Here is a 17,551-nt window from a genome sequence, read left to right on the forward strand (position 1 = left end):
TCCTATGCTGAAGTCTACTCCCAGCTCCTTATAAGTACACAAGTTTACCTGTCAAGGACCTATAATAGCAGAAGCGATTGTAGACTACAAACGGAATTCTAATGATGCCCAAGAGCCCTACTCTGATGATTGGTAGGCTTCATGTATCAAGATCATTGGTTGTCAACCAGTCGTCAGGGTGTGAAGCCAGATTACTACTGTACTTCTAGTTTGTATGGGAGCTAGAAAGTTAGGATTCTGAAGCCAGACCTCAATTTTTTATGCGTTTTATTTTGAACTTGCCCAAACTGGAATGAGAGATAAATAGAAGGCACAACAATTTTGCTCTCTTTCATTTTTTTTTTTTAAATCATTTTTGTTTTTTACAAATACAAACTAAAAACCACAAAAGGAAAAAAAAAAAAAAAAATCCCTATTAAAAAAAAAAAAAAATCATATGTTTTAAAGTCAAAAGTAGCTAGACATTTAAAACCTGTCCCAAAATCCAAAATTTGAGTGGTAAATGTTCATATTTTTGTTTTTCAAATGCCTTGATGGTGCTGTATAAAAAGTGTTAGTATAGAAACTCCAATGAACACCTCATTATTTTGCAGTAAAACAGCATGGATGGAGATTTTTAGCAGCTGCGCTTAGCCGCTTCCTTCTTCATCACTACTCACAGCTTCAATGGATATACACTATCGAGACGCGAATACTGTGCCAATGACTAGTCTTTCCTACACAGAGGGCTTTGAGTAAAGTGTCGGAATAATAGTCTGTCAGTCAGTCAATAACCAAGAGCCTACACCAGCATTCCCAAACATACTGGTGGACTTCCATGAATTCAGGAAAATGTTCAATTTTTTCTGACTCCTGAAAGTAGGGTTTGTTTTTATTATTGAAATCATCCCCACTAAAAAGACCTTGTCCAACAAATGCTGGATTCTGGGAAAAGGAGAAAGAAAAGAAAAAAAATCTGTAAAATTGCAACACAAAGGGTTGGGATGGGAAAGGTGAAGTGTAGCAGTCCATCGGGTTGGGACAATATGCCAAAAATCCATGATTCAGGAGGCTGCAGGACAAATGGGGCTACACCCCATTGATGTTAGCCACTCCAAAAGAAGGGGGGAAAAAAAATGAATAAAACCAAGACGGAAGACATCACTGGCGTGGACCTTGAACGCCCCTTCCAACCCCAAAACCAGGCTTCTGTGACATTGCGCCACGTGGTGGTCCTCTCAGACCCCCTCCAAGACCGCCACGTGGTCCAATGCCACGTGGTCTGTCACCTCGACGGTCACCCTCTCTTGCAGCACGGGTTTTCTTTTCTTCAACATTTAGACGTACCTCTCCGCGGAACATGATAGGCTGTAAAAAGAAAAAATATATATCTTTTTTGAAGGTTTTTTTTTTTAACCACCCAAGGAGTGGCAGTCCAGATTAGCAACTGAAATCCAGTCCAGGCTGCATATGCTACATTCAATTGTACCATTTTAAATTCACAAATATATTACATCTGGTAAACGAATGAGGGAAACAATACAATCCACACTTCAATCTTAATATCAAATAACAGTTTGAATTTCAAATAATGTGTGTAGCCCACTTGGTTGTAAGAAACTGGTTAGGATAACATTCTGAGAGGGAAGACACACACACACACACACAGACTCCACTTACCCGACTGCCCAGGATTTTCTGAACCGGCTCAGCATCGTCAAAAACCACAAAGCCAAAGTTGGGAAGTTTTCCGCCGCTGTTTATACGAAGCTCAACGACTGTGCCATAAGCTGGAATACAGGTTGCCAAAATTGTAAGCCTTTAATCCATCAAAAGGTATATATGACTGTATAATAAGACAACTGCCTGCTACAAGCATGCAAGTTTTACTACTACTACTAAATTCTACCATGTCATCGATGACACACTTACTCTGGAAGAACTCCTTGAGCTCAATCTTGTCAACATCATGCGGCAGATTGCCCACAAAAAGCTGGTGGCTATCTGGATACCTGTTGATACGCCGCGTTTCCATCTCTCCTGGCTCACCCTCTCGAACTAAGGAGGCGAAAAGTTACAAGTTTAGTCCAAAGTTCTACGCCCAAAATATTTTTATGGCAATTTAACAGTTTCTTTCTTGGAATCTTACATGCTATGCCACACCTGTTACTCTTTCTAGAAGTAATTTAAGCTACCAATATTTGGGGGGAGAGAACTGGAGCCAAGCAAGCATACAGGGCCATAGATGACCTGGCTCGAGTACTATGAAGCAGCAGTAGCATAGTAAAGAACTGCTGTGCATGTTTTCCAACATGTAGAAAAAAAAAAATCTGTAAAGGTCCATACATCCTAAATGCTGCCCCCTGCCACTGATATTAGCAGTATCTGGGAATTGGCAAGTGCTTACACACTTGCCAATGGCTGCTCCAAGATCAGCGAAGGTCGTGCAGCATAAGTCAGTAACGATGCACTCCATTGTCCAAACATGCTTGGATGAGGGAAGGGGTCGTTAATGGAGTGTGCATAGTTAACAGGGAGCATACACACGGGGCTATTTTGTCCACAATAAATCGCTCAGAAAATCCTTTCTGAACAATATTGTGACCAACATCATCTAGTGATTATGGGGCTTTAGCGAAGTGCAAGATCACATGGTCATAGTGGGCTTAAGTACCAAGCATGTAGAAGGTACAAGCTGCAACAATATGAACACAAGGATAATAAAAGATTAGTTTGAGCTGATATGGAGTACTACAGATAACACGATTATAATCGGTGCAACAGACTATCACACAACTGACTGTAGTGCATGTAGCCCATACATTTTATATCCTGACCAGGTCTGGGCCCGCCTCGTGGTGGAGGTGCTGCAGTCCTCTGTTCTCGGATTCGCGGGTCTCTCTGTGGTGGTCTCTGTGCTGATGTTTGGTTTTCAGGTTTAGTGTCTGGCCGAGGCTAAAATGGAACGATATTTAAAAGTTTAATATTAAAGAAACTGATTTTTTTATATGACCTGTGAGAAAAAAAAAAAAAAAAGATCACATGCATTATAGTGGCTTACACCACCATACTCTAGTACTCACAGAGCAGCAGGATACAACAGCTAACCTCTACAGATAGTAAAGGAATGAGAAACATTCCTTATGTACATGAAGAACACCAAAAGCACATTGTATTGCTAGAAACTGCACCAGTTCACCATAGGATCAATGACTGAATTGGTCACTTTCTGGGGCATACTTGGCAGGGGATTCATAGATCAAGAAAGTTCCTAATTGGTAGTGATGCAAGAGCAAATGAAGGCCAAAACAGAAGTCAGCACGAGTGATCTTACTTGTGATGGTTGGACTTTGACGACATGAGGTGGGATTCCAGACACTGGCACAGCTCCGCTGGGTGGAAGATTTTTGCTGGTTACAGATGCCCATGAGAATGCCTAAGAGATAAATAGAATGGATTTAAGAATAAAGACTTCCTACAACTCATGTCGCAGTAGCACCAGTGTCTGCGGGGAAACACCTAACATTTACCCTTGAGTCCTCTTGTACTACTGGTGTGGGGTCTGCTGGAAGAGGGGATGGGCTCTTTTCAACCACATCTTCCTCTTCTGGGGCCAATTCCTCAGACACAGGTTCGCACTTTTCTTCAACTGCCTCTGGTTCTGGATCTTGCTCTGGTTCAGGCTCTGGCTCGGGTTCAGGTTCCACAATCTGCTCCTCCAGAGCCTCATCCAAGTCATTATTACTGGAAATCAAAAATCAGACCATATTACATCCAAGACAGAACAGATAATTTAGTGTTCCCGCTAGGCTGTTTTAGCAGGGCGCTGCGCCCTGCCCGATTTTTACAGGGCAAAATGCGCCCTGCCCTGCTAGCAGCGCCCTGCTAAAACAGCGTGGTGCCTGCCCTGGCTGTGTGCACGGGGAAGCGCAGCGCTGCCTTAGACGGCGATTCCCAGCGCTTCCCCGGCAGCACGGTAACTTCGGCGGTGCCGGGCCCTCCCCTTTTTGTGACGTCGCGGCCCGGGGCCGCCCACAATTGTGCTGTCGGCGTGCCCGGTCCGCCCCCCTGCAGCGGTGCCCTGCCCGCCCTCATTTCTAGAGGGAACACTATAATTTGATACCGGATTAATAGAAGGTCCATTAAAAAAAGGTGAGCAGGGACATTACAGAGCCAGGGAAAACTCACAAATAGAAGTTTAGGATTTTTTGAATAAGAAAGTCATAAAAATTGGTACAACAAACACAAAAAAAAAATAATAATAATTAAAATGCTAAATAAATACCTTCCAGACTGATCATAGTATGCACCATCATCTGTGGCAACTACTTCTGGAGTTTGCTGCCTCTCCTCCGGCTCATCTACTTCCTCATCGGATTCTACAACAAAAAACAAATATAATTAGCTCTGTAGTAAGTACATTACTAGTAGTTCCCAAACTTCCTTGAATCACAGCAGCCTAGTGTATCAGAATTTTTCACTGCACCCAAAGGATGAAATAATTTAATATTGTATTCCATATCTAACCATGAATAGTAAATGGTGCCTTTACTGTCATCCTCAGGTTTAGTTATGAGTGTGCTTCTGATTGGCAGCCACTTGTTTTGCCCATCAGTTTAACCCTAAATAATCTGAATTGGTCCTGGACCACCAACCCAAGGCACCCCTTGAAGAGCCCCTACGAACAAACTCTGGGAACCAGTGACCTAGAAGTTTGTTTTTTTTTACACTTTTTTTTTTTTTTTTTTTTTTTTTTTTTTTACTCTTCATTTATAATAAACTATGTTCTAGACAAAATAGAATAGGATCTTTATAGGCTTTGATTTATAAAAGTGCTCAGAGAGAAATCCAGAAGGGCAACCAGGTAGGAGGTGTAAGTGGATGGTGTTGTGATTTGTTGCATTGTACACAGGGGTGGGGCCAGGATGACACCATTAACCCTTAAATCACATTGCCTTCCTACTTGAAACAAATTATTTTTTCCTCATGGCTGCAGTACTCCAGTTGGTAATGGTTGGTATAATGTTGCCTAATAGCTACAACATCTGAGTTTTTAGATTTATAGCTACAGTAGTGTAACAATATTGATAAAGTGTTAACATTGATCCTGGGTCCAGCCACTGCTGTGAATCGCAAAGCCACACTAAGCCCGGACAGCCCCTTCACTTGAGAAGCAAGAGGCAGGCCTACTTTCTGCAGCAGTCATGGCCAATCTATGGCCCTCCTGCTGTTGTGAAACTACAAGTACCATCATGCCTCACCAGTTTTGCTATTAGGGAATTCTAAAACTATGGCAAGGCATGCTGGGATGCATTGTTGCACAACAGCTGGATGGTCAACGTTTGGCCATGCTTGTTTTAAAGAGTCTGTGAGAACTCTGAGATTTGGTAGAGTAGGCCCATGTGAATACAGTTATAAATTAACCTCTCTACTGGACATTCAATACGGTGAAAGGGATCAATTAGAATGTTGCTTACAAACCTTCGGGAGGCTCTGTGTCAGAGTCACCAAAAACTTCATCTTGGTAACGGAATATGTCGTTATGGACATAAAACTTGTTCGCCACAGACCCCTAAAAAGGAACAGAAAGGTCAGGACATTGCACAGATCACAGGTCAGATAGCATAGCTCTATTGGAACATTGGACTGACTGGCTTAACCTCTTCCACAATAAAACATATCCATAAGCACATTTGCACGTGAGTATTGGACTCCCATTAGGTGGCAGGCTTACCTCTGGTGCCAACACAAAGGTCTGCATAAACCGCCGCATTGGCTGCCTGTTGTTGGACAACTCCCCCATTACTTGTACCACAACCCCATCATTTAGAGTGGCATGAGCATCAACGTGGCGGATCTTTGTACGGCAGTCCTTGAAATTCAAGGACATTACTTTTTTATGGATGTCCTGTGGAAACACAATTACACATCGTTCAGTAAATAAAACGGAACAACTTCCACATACTAATAGAAAAATATAAAAACACAAAACTTACAGTTTGTCCGTACACAGCATCTGCAGGTTTCCCATTCGTGTCCAAGCCACCGTGAACATATGATGAACTCTTTCCATAGAACCTAAAAGAAAATAATGAGCAAAAAAAGTTTGTCAAGTCATGTATGTATTGTCAGAGATTGCACTTTACACACAAAACCATTCTATTCACATATGTACAGCACGTTCCAGCAGGGTTTAACTCTGGATTCTGGAGGTAAGGATGAAATCATACAGGATATGTTCCTACAAACACCAGACCATTGAGAGCCATTTACTTTTAAAAAATATATACATTTACTGATTTGTTATGCTGAAACATTATGTCAATATAGATATGGCGGGGCTAAGTATTATGAGGCATGGCAGGGAATCTACAAACATGCACTAAAGGCTTACCAGGGCATAAGGCATTGGTTCCCAACCCTGGTCCTCAAGTGCCCCCAACAGTGCACGTTTTCAAGGTCACCCGGCAGGTGCACTCATTATTCAGGCACATTTTAAAAGATCCACAGGTGGAGCTAATTATAGCACTGATTCTGTGTGGAGACCTGCAAAACATGCACTGTTGGGGGTACTTGAGGACCAGGGCATAAGGGACAAAGACCAAGCACATACATAGAATTACAAGCTATACATATTTGTTTTAGGATGACACCATTCATTCACCAGTCCTCTGTCACCTCCCTGGTCTGGGACCCAAATTCCAGTGATAACTGCCACATGGCTTCCCCACTTACAGGCACGGCCTCTCTTCTACAGAGATACTGTAGTATTCCTATTAGCTACATGCCATCTTTCAGTCTCACCTGCCTACTCCACCGTCCTGGAAAATGGTTCCTCACATCGATTTAAACCATTTGATTTAAGTTTATCCAGCAAATCATTTTTGTCTGTTTCCTACAGTTTGGGAGCAAACTGTTGATTTTTTTTTTCCGTACACATTACCAGATTCATTTTTAGGTGTGTACCCAGCTTTACTCCTCCTCCCTATACACCCATTTTCACCCAATCCTGCATGGACCATGACATTGCCCTCTAAAACAGCACCTCTTCCCTTTTCCCTGAACCTTGACATTTAAATGCACTAAATAACTAATTCTGTAAGTGACTAGCTACACTGAAAAAAAATGTATGCTCTCCTTTTATAACAACGCACTGACCCTCTCCAAATCTCATTACATCCCAGTCCTTTAAGTTACAGTTCTATTACCTTTAACTCAATCAGCTACCCATGAGTGTGCCACATCTTCCAACAAGCAACTCTGTACTTGTGTATTTTGGCGGCGCCCATCGCATCGCATACGATGGCATGCGATGCGACGCGATATTGTACAATGCCATACAATTTTAAAATTGTATGACATTGTATATGGCATACAATGCGATGCGATTAAACATTGTATAAGCACCCTTATGGGTGCTTACAATGTTAAATGCACCCCCCCGCCACCCCCCCACTATAAACGTGAACCCGAAGCGTGGCGGTACGCGTCCTCCGACCTTTTCATACCCCCACTATCCACGTCGGCGTGGAGTTGAGAATAGAAAGTGTGGCGAGCGCAGCGAGACACCGAGCCCGAAGCGTGGCGAGCGCAGCAAGCCCCGCGAGGGGACGCGGATACCTGTGAAGGCCGTGAGGGGACTCCGATACATGTGAAGGTATCCGCATCCCCTCGCCACGCTTCGGGCTCGGTGGCTCGCCACACTTTCTATTCTCAACTCCACGCCGACGTGGATAGTGGGGGTATGAAAAGGTCGGAGGACGCGTACCGCCTCCCCTCGCGGGCTCGCTGCGCTCGTCACGCTTCGGGTTCACGTTCATAGTGGGGGGGGGGGGGTGGTGTGCATTTAACATTGTAAGCACCCAATCTTTCATCGTATAGGGGGCAAAAATCGCGTCGCATCGCATGCCATCGGGTGCATGGAATACGATGCGATTAAAACATCACGCGATGGAAATCGGGGGCGCCGCTATAATACACAAGTACCAGCAACTCCGCCATATCCATCCATAAAATCTGTTTTCCAACCCTTCTTTGCTGTCAGTCACTGGATATAAAGTTATAATTGTTCCCTTTATCATATACCCACCCAAAACTGCTCATTTACTATTTTGGCCACCCCTCCCCTCTATCTTCAAACTTATTTCACCCCTTTGCCTCTAAGCCCCATGATGAGGATTCAATTATTTCCCCTAACGGTGGTACTGGTGGGGTTCAGCAGTGCCCCAGACAAGTAGAGATGCGGCTGCAGGGCCAGGGGAAAGACCTGCATCCCGATGGGGGACTTTTGGCAGGTGGTGGAGGGTGCTAAGCCCCTGCATGAAAAGTAGGCAGCCACTAGTCTGACAGGAGGGGGGAAGACAGGGGTCATGTATCGTGGGTTGCTGGCGTGACAGCAGGGGTAGACTGTGCCAAGCCGCACTGCCACTGGTGTGACAGGAGGGGGAGGCGGGTATCTGGCATCACGCTGCCGCTGCTCTGACAGGAGGGGGAGGCATAGGTCAGGAAATGTGGGCTGCCGTGCTCACTCTAGGAGTTTTTTTAGCGCAGGGTGCTGACCCCCCCCCCCCCCCAACACCAAGCAGGGCACATTATTCAAACACCCCCATTGGCTGGAAGCAGAGGGTAATTACATCCAACAGTTAAAGTGCATACTTATTTGAACTACGGGCACACAGACACACAAAGTTGTCATAGATAATGAGCCACTATATATTCGACACGCTCACCAATATAGGAGACAGTCTTTCGCCACGAGTTCTCACTGCTGTGGCTCCCGCCTCTGCCCTTTCCCACACCACTGCATAAGTAATAGGCTCCCCTCTCAGATGCATGCAGTGGTAGAGCGGACCGCCTGTGACACCAGATGCCCACCACACTGTGGTGGCAGCCATCGTCCTGCCACAGCACACATTGCGCATGATGTAATGAGTGGTGTCTTGAGATCCCGGTCAGCCTCTCATTACACATGCACAGGGGGAGGAGCCACTTGCATTCACAGAGCAGGCAGCACTGTATTCACTGCTGCTGTGTAACTAATCTGGCCGGTGGCGCTGTGTCCGCTGCGGCAGGCTGCAGCAGCTTTCAGCACCTTGGTTGCTGAGCGGCATGTCAGCACGGAAGGGGGCAGCGGAGGGGCAGGGCGTGTTTAGAAGTTTAAAGTCCAGGCAGGGCACTGTGCCCTGCATGGGAAGCTTAGCGGGAACACCGGGCGGCTGGTGTGACAGGAGGGGAAGACTGTGCCTGGCTGCACTGTCGCTGCTCTGACAGTAGGGGGAGGCGGTGGTCAGATACTGCAGGCGTATGGTGACTGACAGTAGGGGGAAACTGTGCCCAGCCGCTCAGCCGTTAGTGGATAGGAGGGGGAGGTGAGGGTCAGGCACTGCGGTGCTGGTGTGACAGGAGGTGGAGACGGGGGCCGGGTGCCGCTGATCTGACCAGATTCTGCTTCCACCCTCCCTGCAAAATAAATCCGTGGCGACCTGGCCCCCGGGTTTTGTCAAGCCCTGATGTAGGGGCAACCAATTTCCGGTTATTTCCAGAGTCCTGCACTTAAGCAATCACTACTTCATGCTTTTTTGTTGTTGCAATTTGCCCTTTTTATGCAGATGGACTGGCACAGAATCTCATCAGTCTACACACACTCTGAAAAGCTCATACCTATGCAGAAAGTCTGGTGCTTGGTTAAGCAGTGTATAATACTGCCTCACGAACTCCCGCCCGACAAGCAGGGGACTTGGCTTCTCCATCACCATTTCTTTGGTCAAATGAATTCTAAAAAAAAAAAAAAGGGGAAACAAGGTGAATAAAGCATTTGTCCAAAAAGTGATGTGTAAGCAAACCAAAGGAACAAAGTACAGGAAAAGCACATCACCTTAGTCAAAACTCTTCATTTGCACCACAAAAACCATTCATATGGGTGCACATGTTTATTGTGCCAATATTTCTGCTCACAACCACCTGTGCTAGCAGAAACGTGGTGAACGTAGCCCGTCTTGGTGCCCAAATGGCACTTGTTGCATTGCAGCTGAACCATGTCTGGGTGCGATCAGAGCGTTAAAAAAACAATTGTACTCCCGTCCCTTTAGGAATGGGTGCGCAAAAACAAAAGAACTGTCCCCCCACAGTGTTTTAAGTAAATATCTAATGCCTTTTGCACTGATTATGACAACGAGTTTAGAAACTTATAAAGTTACCTCCCCTCAAGGCTTTGTAAAATACAAAATGTCACATTGCCCAATGGATTTTGGAGGAGATATTGAGCTGCTATAGGGTAACAAAATTCTACCTAAAATGCTAATTTGAATTATGTATGTTATTTGAGGTTATCTATAGGGAAGCTATGTAAAATAAAAGCTCAGAGGTAGAGGTATTGAAAATAAAGGTTTGACCGTGCACTCATTACAACAAGTAAATCCACTGTTGGAGACATTACCAGTCAATGGAAGCCCTTACTCAGTTTTCCAGGGTTGCCGGGTCGAGGTGCGGTGTGAAAGCACCAAACCTTATATCTTAGGTCGACCAACCCGGCAACTTGACCCAGGATATAAGAAGGGTAAGCCCGAGTCGCCCTTTGTAACTTGGCAAACCAAGTTTAGTGTGAAAGGTTCACACTTGGGATCAAGATTGCGTGGCCTACCCGGCTTTGCGTTGTAAGTAGTAATAGGACACCCCATCTTCTCAAGCTCACACAGCACCGTTACCACATTATAAACAGATACAGAGCAAGGCAATCTGGTTATTATGTAGATTTTTGGCGGGAATAAACTAAAGCTTAAAACTGGTTCAGTAGCTGCCTGCAGACAGAAATGAATATCTTTGTTCTAGAAAATGGTCTTTCTGATCTGTAGATAACCAGTTCTCGTACACTGCTGCTGCTGCTTGGAAGATGCCAACAAAATAGCAACTGCTCCAGCAGCCAACCATGACCACAATGTTATCATGGAGCCGTTTCAGCAGCGATTTACTAAAATTATCCAGCCAAAAAATGTCACTTGAAAGCTGCCATCACCTTGGGCTATTCCCAGAAAAATCTACAACAGATGAAACCAACCATACCCATAAATATCATAAATTGCCTAGCCAAGGTACACCTTGCGGTACTAAATCTTCGTGTTCTATGTCCTGCCTTCCAAAACCCAGTCTGTTAGAAGGACACAGCTGCTGCTACTCTGCCACTTGCCATATGTTCCTATCTGGAGAGCTGGCACAGCTCAATCCGAAAAAAGGAGTCTAGTAAAATAACCAATTTTGTGTTACCAACTGCAAAACTGTCATTTGGCAAATAGAAACTCCACAATGAAAGAAAAAAGTTGCTTGCAGGTACAGCTCTTACACACTCACAGTTGCCGTAAACAGTAGTTACCAAGCAACAGTTTACCTTTCACAAACAGCAAGTGACTGGCTGGGTATTCCAATGCTAGGAACATCAGCATGAGTGGAAGGAGAGTATATTTTGTTTTGGCATGGGTTACAAGTTGTAAAATTTCCGATTGTTTGCTGGCCACACATAAGACGAACATTCATCTAACCATCCAAGTAGTTGGTTGGATGCGATAAAAATCTGGTACTGGATAGTAGCAAATGACACAGAGCAAATTCCTCACAAACCCAGGAAAATGGACAAAAACATTCAGTGAAATTATTTAAATCAAAAAGATACAACTACATTGCTTTGTCTGAGTGACAGGTTTTGTCAGTTTCCAGATTTTCGGCGCAAATTACATTTTCTCCCATCCATTAACAGATTTTTATTTCATCCAACCAACTAGATGGATGGTTGGATTAAAGTTGGTCTGATGTGTGGCCTGCATACATTTTTAAAAGGACCAATCATACACAAACGCTTAAAAGCACATATGTGGCCACTAAAGTGAATTTTTACATGTTAAAAGATCTGCAAATAGCAGAACAAAAATGCCACATTTGCAAGGTAACCCAGAAAAGTAAATCCGCTGCCACACTAGGCTGTATACAGTGTGTGTATCTGGTATAGCTCTACAAAACCTGTCTAGGAATACACAGAGCACATTCCCGATAAATACACACTACTAGGGAATACAGCCGTTCATCTCCTCGAAGATCCTGCAAGTGTGGACACCCCAATTGAATGCTACACCACACTTTCTATGTGAACAAAGCTGCATTATAATCAAAGTGTGAATTTTCTTCAACTCTTAAGACAGCTGAATTGTCACACAGTGGAAGCAATCAGGCCAAACAGATGTCTCACTAAGGTCAGGCCCTTGAAATCCACAGAAGTCTCAAGTCCAGCAAGTGCCACACACACACGTGTAGATGGAAGTAATTGGATAAAGTGTAAAATAGGCCATTTATTTAACCTAAAAAAATAAAATAACCACTTAAACACAGCATTAGTCTTTAATTATTCTATTCCTTAAAAGCATGTGGCATTCAGTGAGTAGCAGGCTACACGTGAAAGGATATCCACAGCAGGACCTGCTATTTATGGCAACGTGAAATAACTCGTACTCACATTTCTTAGAGCTGTTACGTTACTCACAGCAAGCCACGAGAAACACACCGCAAAGTCCCAATAGATAAAGACAAAACCCAAAAGACACCTTAATAGCCAATTTAAACACACTAGGTACATGGATTAAACAAAAGCCTTGGTTGGGAACCATGTATTATTAATGTATACACAGCATACAGGTCAAACAAATCCATCATGCCAAGTCTGAGCCTTCAAGCTCTCTTTGCACAGAGCATGTATTACTGCATGCAGGGTCTCTACTCAAAATGCATTTAGATAACCCAGTGGTACTCAAACACAGTCTTCAAGAAACACCCAACAGGCCAGGGGTTGGGGATATCCCTGCTGTACACAAATGGAATCATCTGACTTTGGTATGAATCAAGTCACCTGTAATGTTGAGAACAGCATTTGGGAACCAATAATATAAACCACAGGTTCTCAAAGTCAGGATCCCACACAGTGCATGTTTTGCAGGTCTCCTCACAGAATCAAGTGAAATATTTAGTTCCACCTGTGGATCTTTTAAATTGTATCAGTCCGTAATTAGCGAACCTTTCAGGTGACCTGGAAAACGTCAACTGTGTGGGGGTCCTGAAGACAGAGTTTGAGAACCACTGACATAACCAATAAATGATTGGTATCCATATTCAAAAGCACCTGACCATACATTTCACCAGATCATACCATTATATACAGTGACTGAGCGGTGGTATCCATATTCAGAACATAGACCTGAGACTACAAGTCTCAGCGTTCCCTGTGCCAGACCACTGAATTCTTGAAATAAAAAATGGAATTGCCATTACTTCACAGCCAATGCAAACTTCTCCCCCTGACACCAGCTCACTAGTTATTGATGCTTTGCAGAGCATTGAGATGCATATTTATTACACTAGACTCTGGTTGACAAATTGTTAGAAACAGATCTGTAGGTAGCTTTTGAGGCTAGGCATGAAGTTGAGGGTCAGAAAGGAGTCCCACAAGGCCACATCCTGCCCATAAGAGGAGCATCTGTGTCCTAGCACCTGATAGGTCAGTTGGAACAAAGCTGCTGATAGACAATGTTTCAGCTATAGAGAGGTAACACCAAAGACCAATCACCCTGTGCTCTCTCCAGATGCTTCATATAGAACCAAGGGGCTTGTCACCATGTCTGTCTACAGAAGCCCATACCCAAAAACCTGTCATCAAGCTACCATAAAAAGGTGCGTGCACACAATACCACTTTCCATCCAATATCGTTCATTTTAGTTTGTCTGAACAATACTGGTCAAAATATTGTTCAGTGTGTATGCTACGAATGACTATACGCAGTCCTGGGAGTCATTCATAAAGGTTGTTACTCGACTGCACAGGCAGCTCAATTTGGATGGCAAAAAAAAAAAAAACACAACAACACACAACAACCTTATAGACTATAGCTAGTTCGTTCCTCTAACATCAAATCATTCAGTGTGTATGTACCACATCTTTCGTCCAGGACTCTGGGGAAGTTTGAGTGAAATTGTTCACCAATGTCTTTCAGTGCATACATAGTTTAGAGTCTATGCACCTTTACAGTGCAGGTTTTAAACGATATCCACGCTGGAGCAGAGAGGACAATCAAACTGAGGTGCTCCGTGTGTAGGGGCATAGCAATGTGCGGGACACTATCACCCGGCAATTAATATCCAGCATGTAGAATAAAATTGCCGGTGTTAGGGCCAGTGTTCTGGCCCTGACAGATCGCTCAGCATCACATCGCTGTGAAGCACTGTGCGATGAGCTCAGTTCCCCTTTAGTGTAGGCCCTTTTAGGGTGCCTTGACCAAGTGTGAGAAAGATGGCCATATCCTATTGAACCACAGGGGCCAATCATCCAGACGGTTATAGGAGGACCATACCCTATATACACAATGGACTGGTCACTGTCCTTTCTATAGGAGCCCATACCATATGTAACCCCAATGGTCAGTCACTTCATCCTCTCTAGAGAAGCCCATACACTATTTCAGTTGTTCTAATACACTGCAGGAAATTAATTTGTTTTGAGCACCCAACTGAGCTACTCAATTGTAGTGCCAATCAGGCAAGACTGAATTATTTCTGCTCACATCATGCTGGAAGTGGCAAAATAAATCTGTCATTTCAGCAGGATGCCCATCACTTTACACAGGTTTTACCGCATTATGTATCTAAACCCAGAACATTTGGGCGCACAAGCAATACACACGTGACCTGCGAAAGAGCTTTGTTGGGTGCACAATAAAATTAAATAAAAAATGAATGAGCTCTTCTGTTCCCTAATAAATCACGTTGTCAAGAGATCCCCAGGTTTATGGGGAAAATCAAGTTCTCACTACTCTACATAGGGCAAACACTTTTGAACAAGATCTGACTGCCGTACATGCGCGGGCACCAGGCAAACTAGTCACTGGCAATTAAGCACAGAATGCCAGGGACTGGCCTGCCTCTCCTGTATAGCTCATGCTTCTATAGAGAGGACTGATCAACCTGTCCAATACATAGAGCCCATTCCCTATATAAGAACAGCAACTGGTCAACCTGCCCTCTCCTTAGGGGCACACTATGTAATGACCCTGGATCAGTCACCCCATCTTTGCTACAGGATCCCGCAGCCCCTGTCCTCTATAGGACCCCAATTGCCATACATCGCTGGGGACCCGGTACCCCTGTGCTCTCTATAGGACCCCAAATGCTATATAGCACTAGGAACCAGTCATACTGTGCCCTCTATAGGACCCTAAATCCCATATAGTGCTGGGGATCCAGTCCCCCTGTGCACTCTATAGGACCCCAAATGTTATATAGTGCTGAGGACCAGTCACCCTGTGCTCTCCATAGGATCCCAAATGCCATATAGTGCTGGGGATCATTCACCCTGTGCGCTTTATAGGACCCCAAATGCTATATAGCACTGGGTACTAGTCACCCTGTGCTCTCTATAGGACCCCAATTCCCATATAAGTGTGGGGGCCCAGGCCCCCTGCCCTCTCTAGGAGGTACCTATAATTAGGCATGTCCTGTACATAGTAACACATACCCTCTAACTGCCTCCTTTCTATACACTAGAAGACGCCGCATCGGCCACTGCCTTAGTATGATCCCCAGCACTATGCGATTACCGAAAGCAGGGAGCCGGAGCGGGCGGTGTAGGCCGCAGGGCGCACCAAGGTGATGGTAACCCGCTTTACAGCGCCGCGACTACAGTACTCCCGTTCCCAGGGAATAACGCATCCGAGCACCAGTCTCCTGCGGGGAGCCAAGGCCAGTCCTAATCCTTCCTTACCTGCTAGGGATCCGGCTTGGGGCGGGCACTGTGCTCCGGATCAGTCTTGGTTTACCTCACACAAGCAACGGCGTGCTCAGCTGCCGGCTACATATAGTGTGAGCGCAGCCTAACCCGCTGGGGCACTACAGCCAATCGCAAAGATCGACTCAAGATCTTCGGAAGCCGATTGGCTTTACAGAACTAAATGGGCGATTCCCTTCTAGTGATGGATGGCTTTACCAACCAATAAAGACTGCGAAGCTGCTCTTGGGGCCATCGACTCCGAGATGGAGAGCCTATAGAGATGCAGCACTCATCGCGGAGGGCGGGATTAGCAACGAACTCTGCGGCACTGGAGAGAGCTCGGCTGTGGTTGGCGAAGCGTTCTCCGCTCCAAGCTAGTGTGGTTGTGAGGAAATGCATGCCCCTGTAAAATCGGACGGGAAACCCCAAACGGTCATAAAGAAGGGCGGAAAGCGGATGTCGAAGCGAATCAGAGAGTCGGACTACGGATGACTGACAGGAGCTATGAAGGGTTCTTAAAGATAAATTGTCCCATTCAACCAGCTCATACATGGTCATACTGCGCAGTCTTGCCCCCTCAGTGTTACCACCACCTGCTAGCGGGAGAGAGGAGAATTTACCCCTACATTAGCTACCTATCAGGACATGCCCAGATCATACCCTGCTCATCCTGCACAAGTACCCCAGTAACAGTGACTTGTTCCCGCAGAGAAAACCCTGTAACAAAGGAAAAGCCACCTCTGGCTAGGTCGGGTGATGGTTGAGCACCAGACAACAGGGTGTATTCAATGCGGCCTGCGAGGGGGTAAACAGCGGGGATTGCCATTTAACCCCCTCCCTGGCCACTTACCCTAATTCAAGGCGCTGGGGTAATCCTCGCGAGGACAATGAGGATTCCCCCAAACAGCAAGGCTCGCAGCTAATGCAGGGAGCCCGCTGCATTTAGCCGCAATCCTCGCTGTTTTAGCGGCCGCATACGCCATTTCCCTCTTAATCCAAAAACCTAGCAAGGGGGAAACGGTGTGTGCAGGGGGTCAGTTGAATACTGACCCTGCGAGCAGTCAGCACTGCTCGCTCTCGCAGAAAACATTGGATACACCCCATTGAATCTTTGATGCGATGGTAACTGGCCATAACATTTTCATCAGGTGCAGAACCACCGCAGAGTGGCTGGCTGGGGATGGGACCATCGCAACACCATCAAGTGCTTGTCATTGGATGGAAGCTAGCATCAGAATGCTGCCATCAAATTGTAAAAGTACAAAACGAAAACACTGATGGTCGAGGTAACATCAATGTCCAGCCCTACCTCTGGCATGTATTACACAATTGGCATCATGCTGCTAGAAAACCTACCCTCCCTACGAAGGATAACATGGCTGGGCAAGAGCAGTATGATGAGGATGCTCATTTGCTGCATTGAACAGAGACCTGGCAATCCCATATTGCTAGAAAACATCATACACACGGAGCGATTGTGCTTTTCTAAGCAATCTGACTAGAAATGAATCACAGATCTCAGTGTGTATGCCCCGAGCGATTATGAAGCGCGGTCCCGCACGTCGCTATCACCTGCTTACTAAAGGGTCATACACACGTGGAGATATGTGCTAAGCAATTTTGCTAAACTATTTAAGGTAGGCGATTTCCCCATATCCAGATCTCCTATGGGGAGCATACACATGCAGTGATTTGTGCGAAGTGATTTTGCTAAGTAATTTTGCCTAAGCAAAAAAAAGGCAGGGCCACAATCTCTCATTCTGTACACACAGATTTGCA

At 45.2% G+C, this 17,551-nt stretch overlaps 1 protein-coding gene across 2 annotated transcripts in view; it reads right to left on the reverse strand.

Moving 5' to 3' along the window:
- Window positions 1-250: 250 nt before the first annotated feature.
- G3BP1 (G3BP stress granule assembly factor 1) overlaps window positions 251-17,551 on the reverse strand; it is a 41,772-nt gene continuing 24,471 nt past the window's right edge. Inside the window, exons 1-12 of one of the 2 annotated variants that reach the window (XM_083181746.1) lie at window positions 15,767-15,938; window positions 9,640-9,753; window positions 5,976-6,057; window positions 5,714-5,887; window positions 5,461-5,551; window positions 4,265-4,358; window positions 3,510-3,723; window positions 3,314-3,415; window positions 2,802-2,934; window positions 1,912-2,037; window positions 1,660-1,769; window positions 251-1,347 (exon numbers count right to left, since the gene is read on the reverse strand). In XM_083181746.1, the coding sequence (XP_083037872.1) occupies window positions 1,141-1,347; window positions 1,660-1,769; window positions 1,912-2,037; window positions 2,802-2,934; window positions 3,314-3,415; window positions 3,510-3,723; window positions 4,265-4,358; window positions 5,461-5,551; window positions 5,714-5,887; window positions 5,976-6,057; window positions 9,640-9,734 (1,428 nt within the window). In that variant the 5' untranslated portion in view covers window positions 9,735-9,753; window positions 15,767-15,938 and the 3' untranslated portion in view covers window positions 251-1,140. Of the gene's footprint in view, window positions 1,348-1,659; window positions 1,770-1,911; window positions 2,038-2,801; window positions 2,935-3,313; window positions 3,416-3,509; window positions 3,724-4,264; window positions 4,359-5,460; window positions 5,552-5,713; window positions 5,888-5,975; window positions 6,058-9,639; window positions 9,754-15,766; window positions 15,939-17,551 lie in introns of those variants that run through there. The other variant, XM_083181745.1, reaches the window with a different exon arrangement.

This window comes from Crinia signifera, chromosome 4 (genome assembly GCF_055691185.1).
Source record: "Crinia signifera chromosome 4, ASM5569118v1, whole genome shotgun sequence".
In the NCBI taxonomy this organism is placed as follows: domain Eukaryota; kingdom Metazoa; phylum Chordata; class Amphibia; order Anura; family Myobatrachidae; genus Crinia; species Crinia signifera.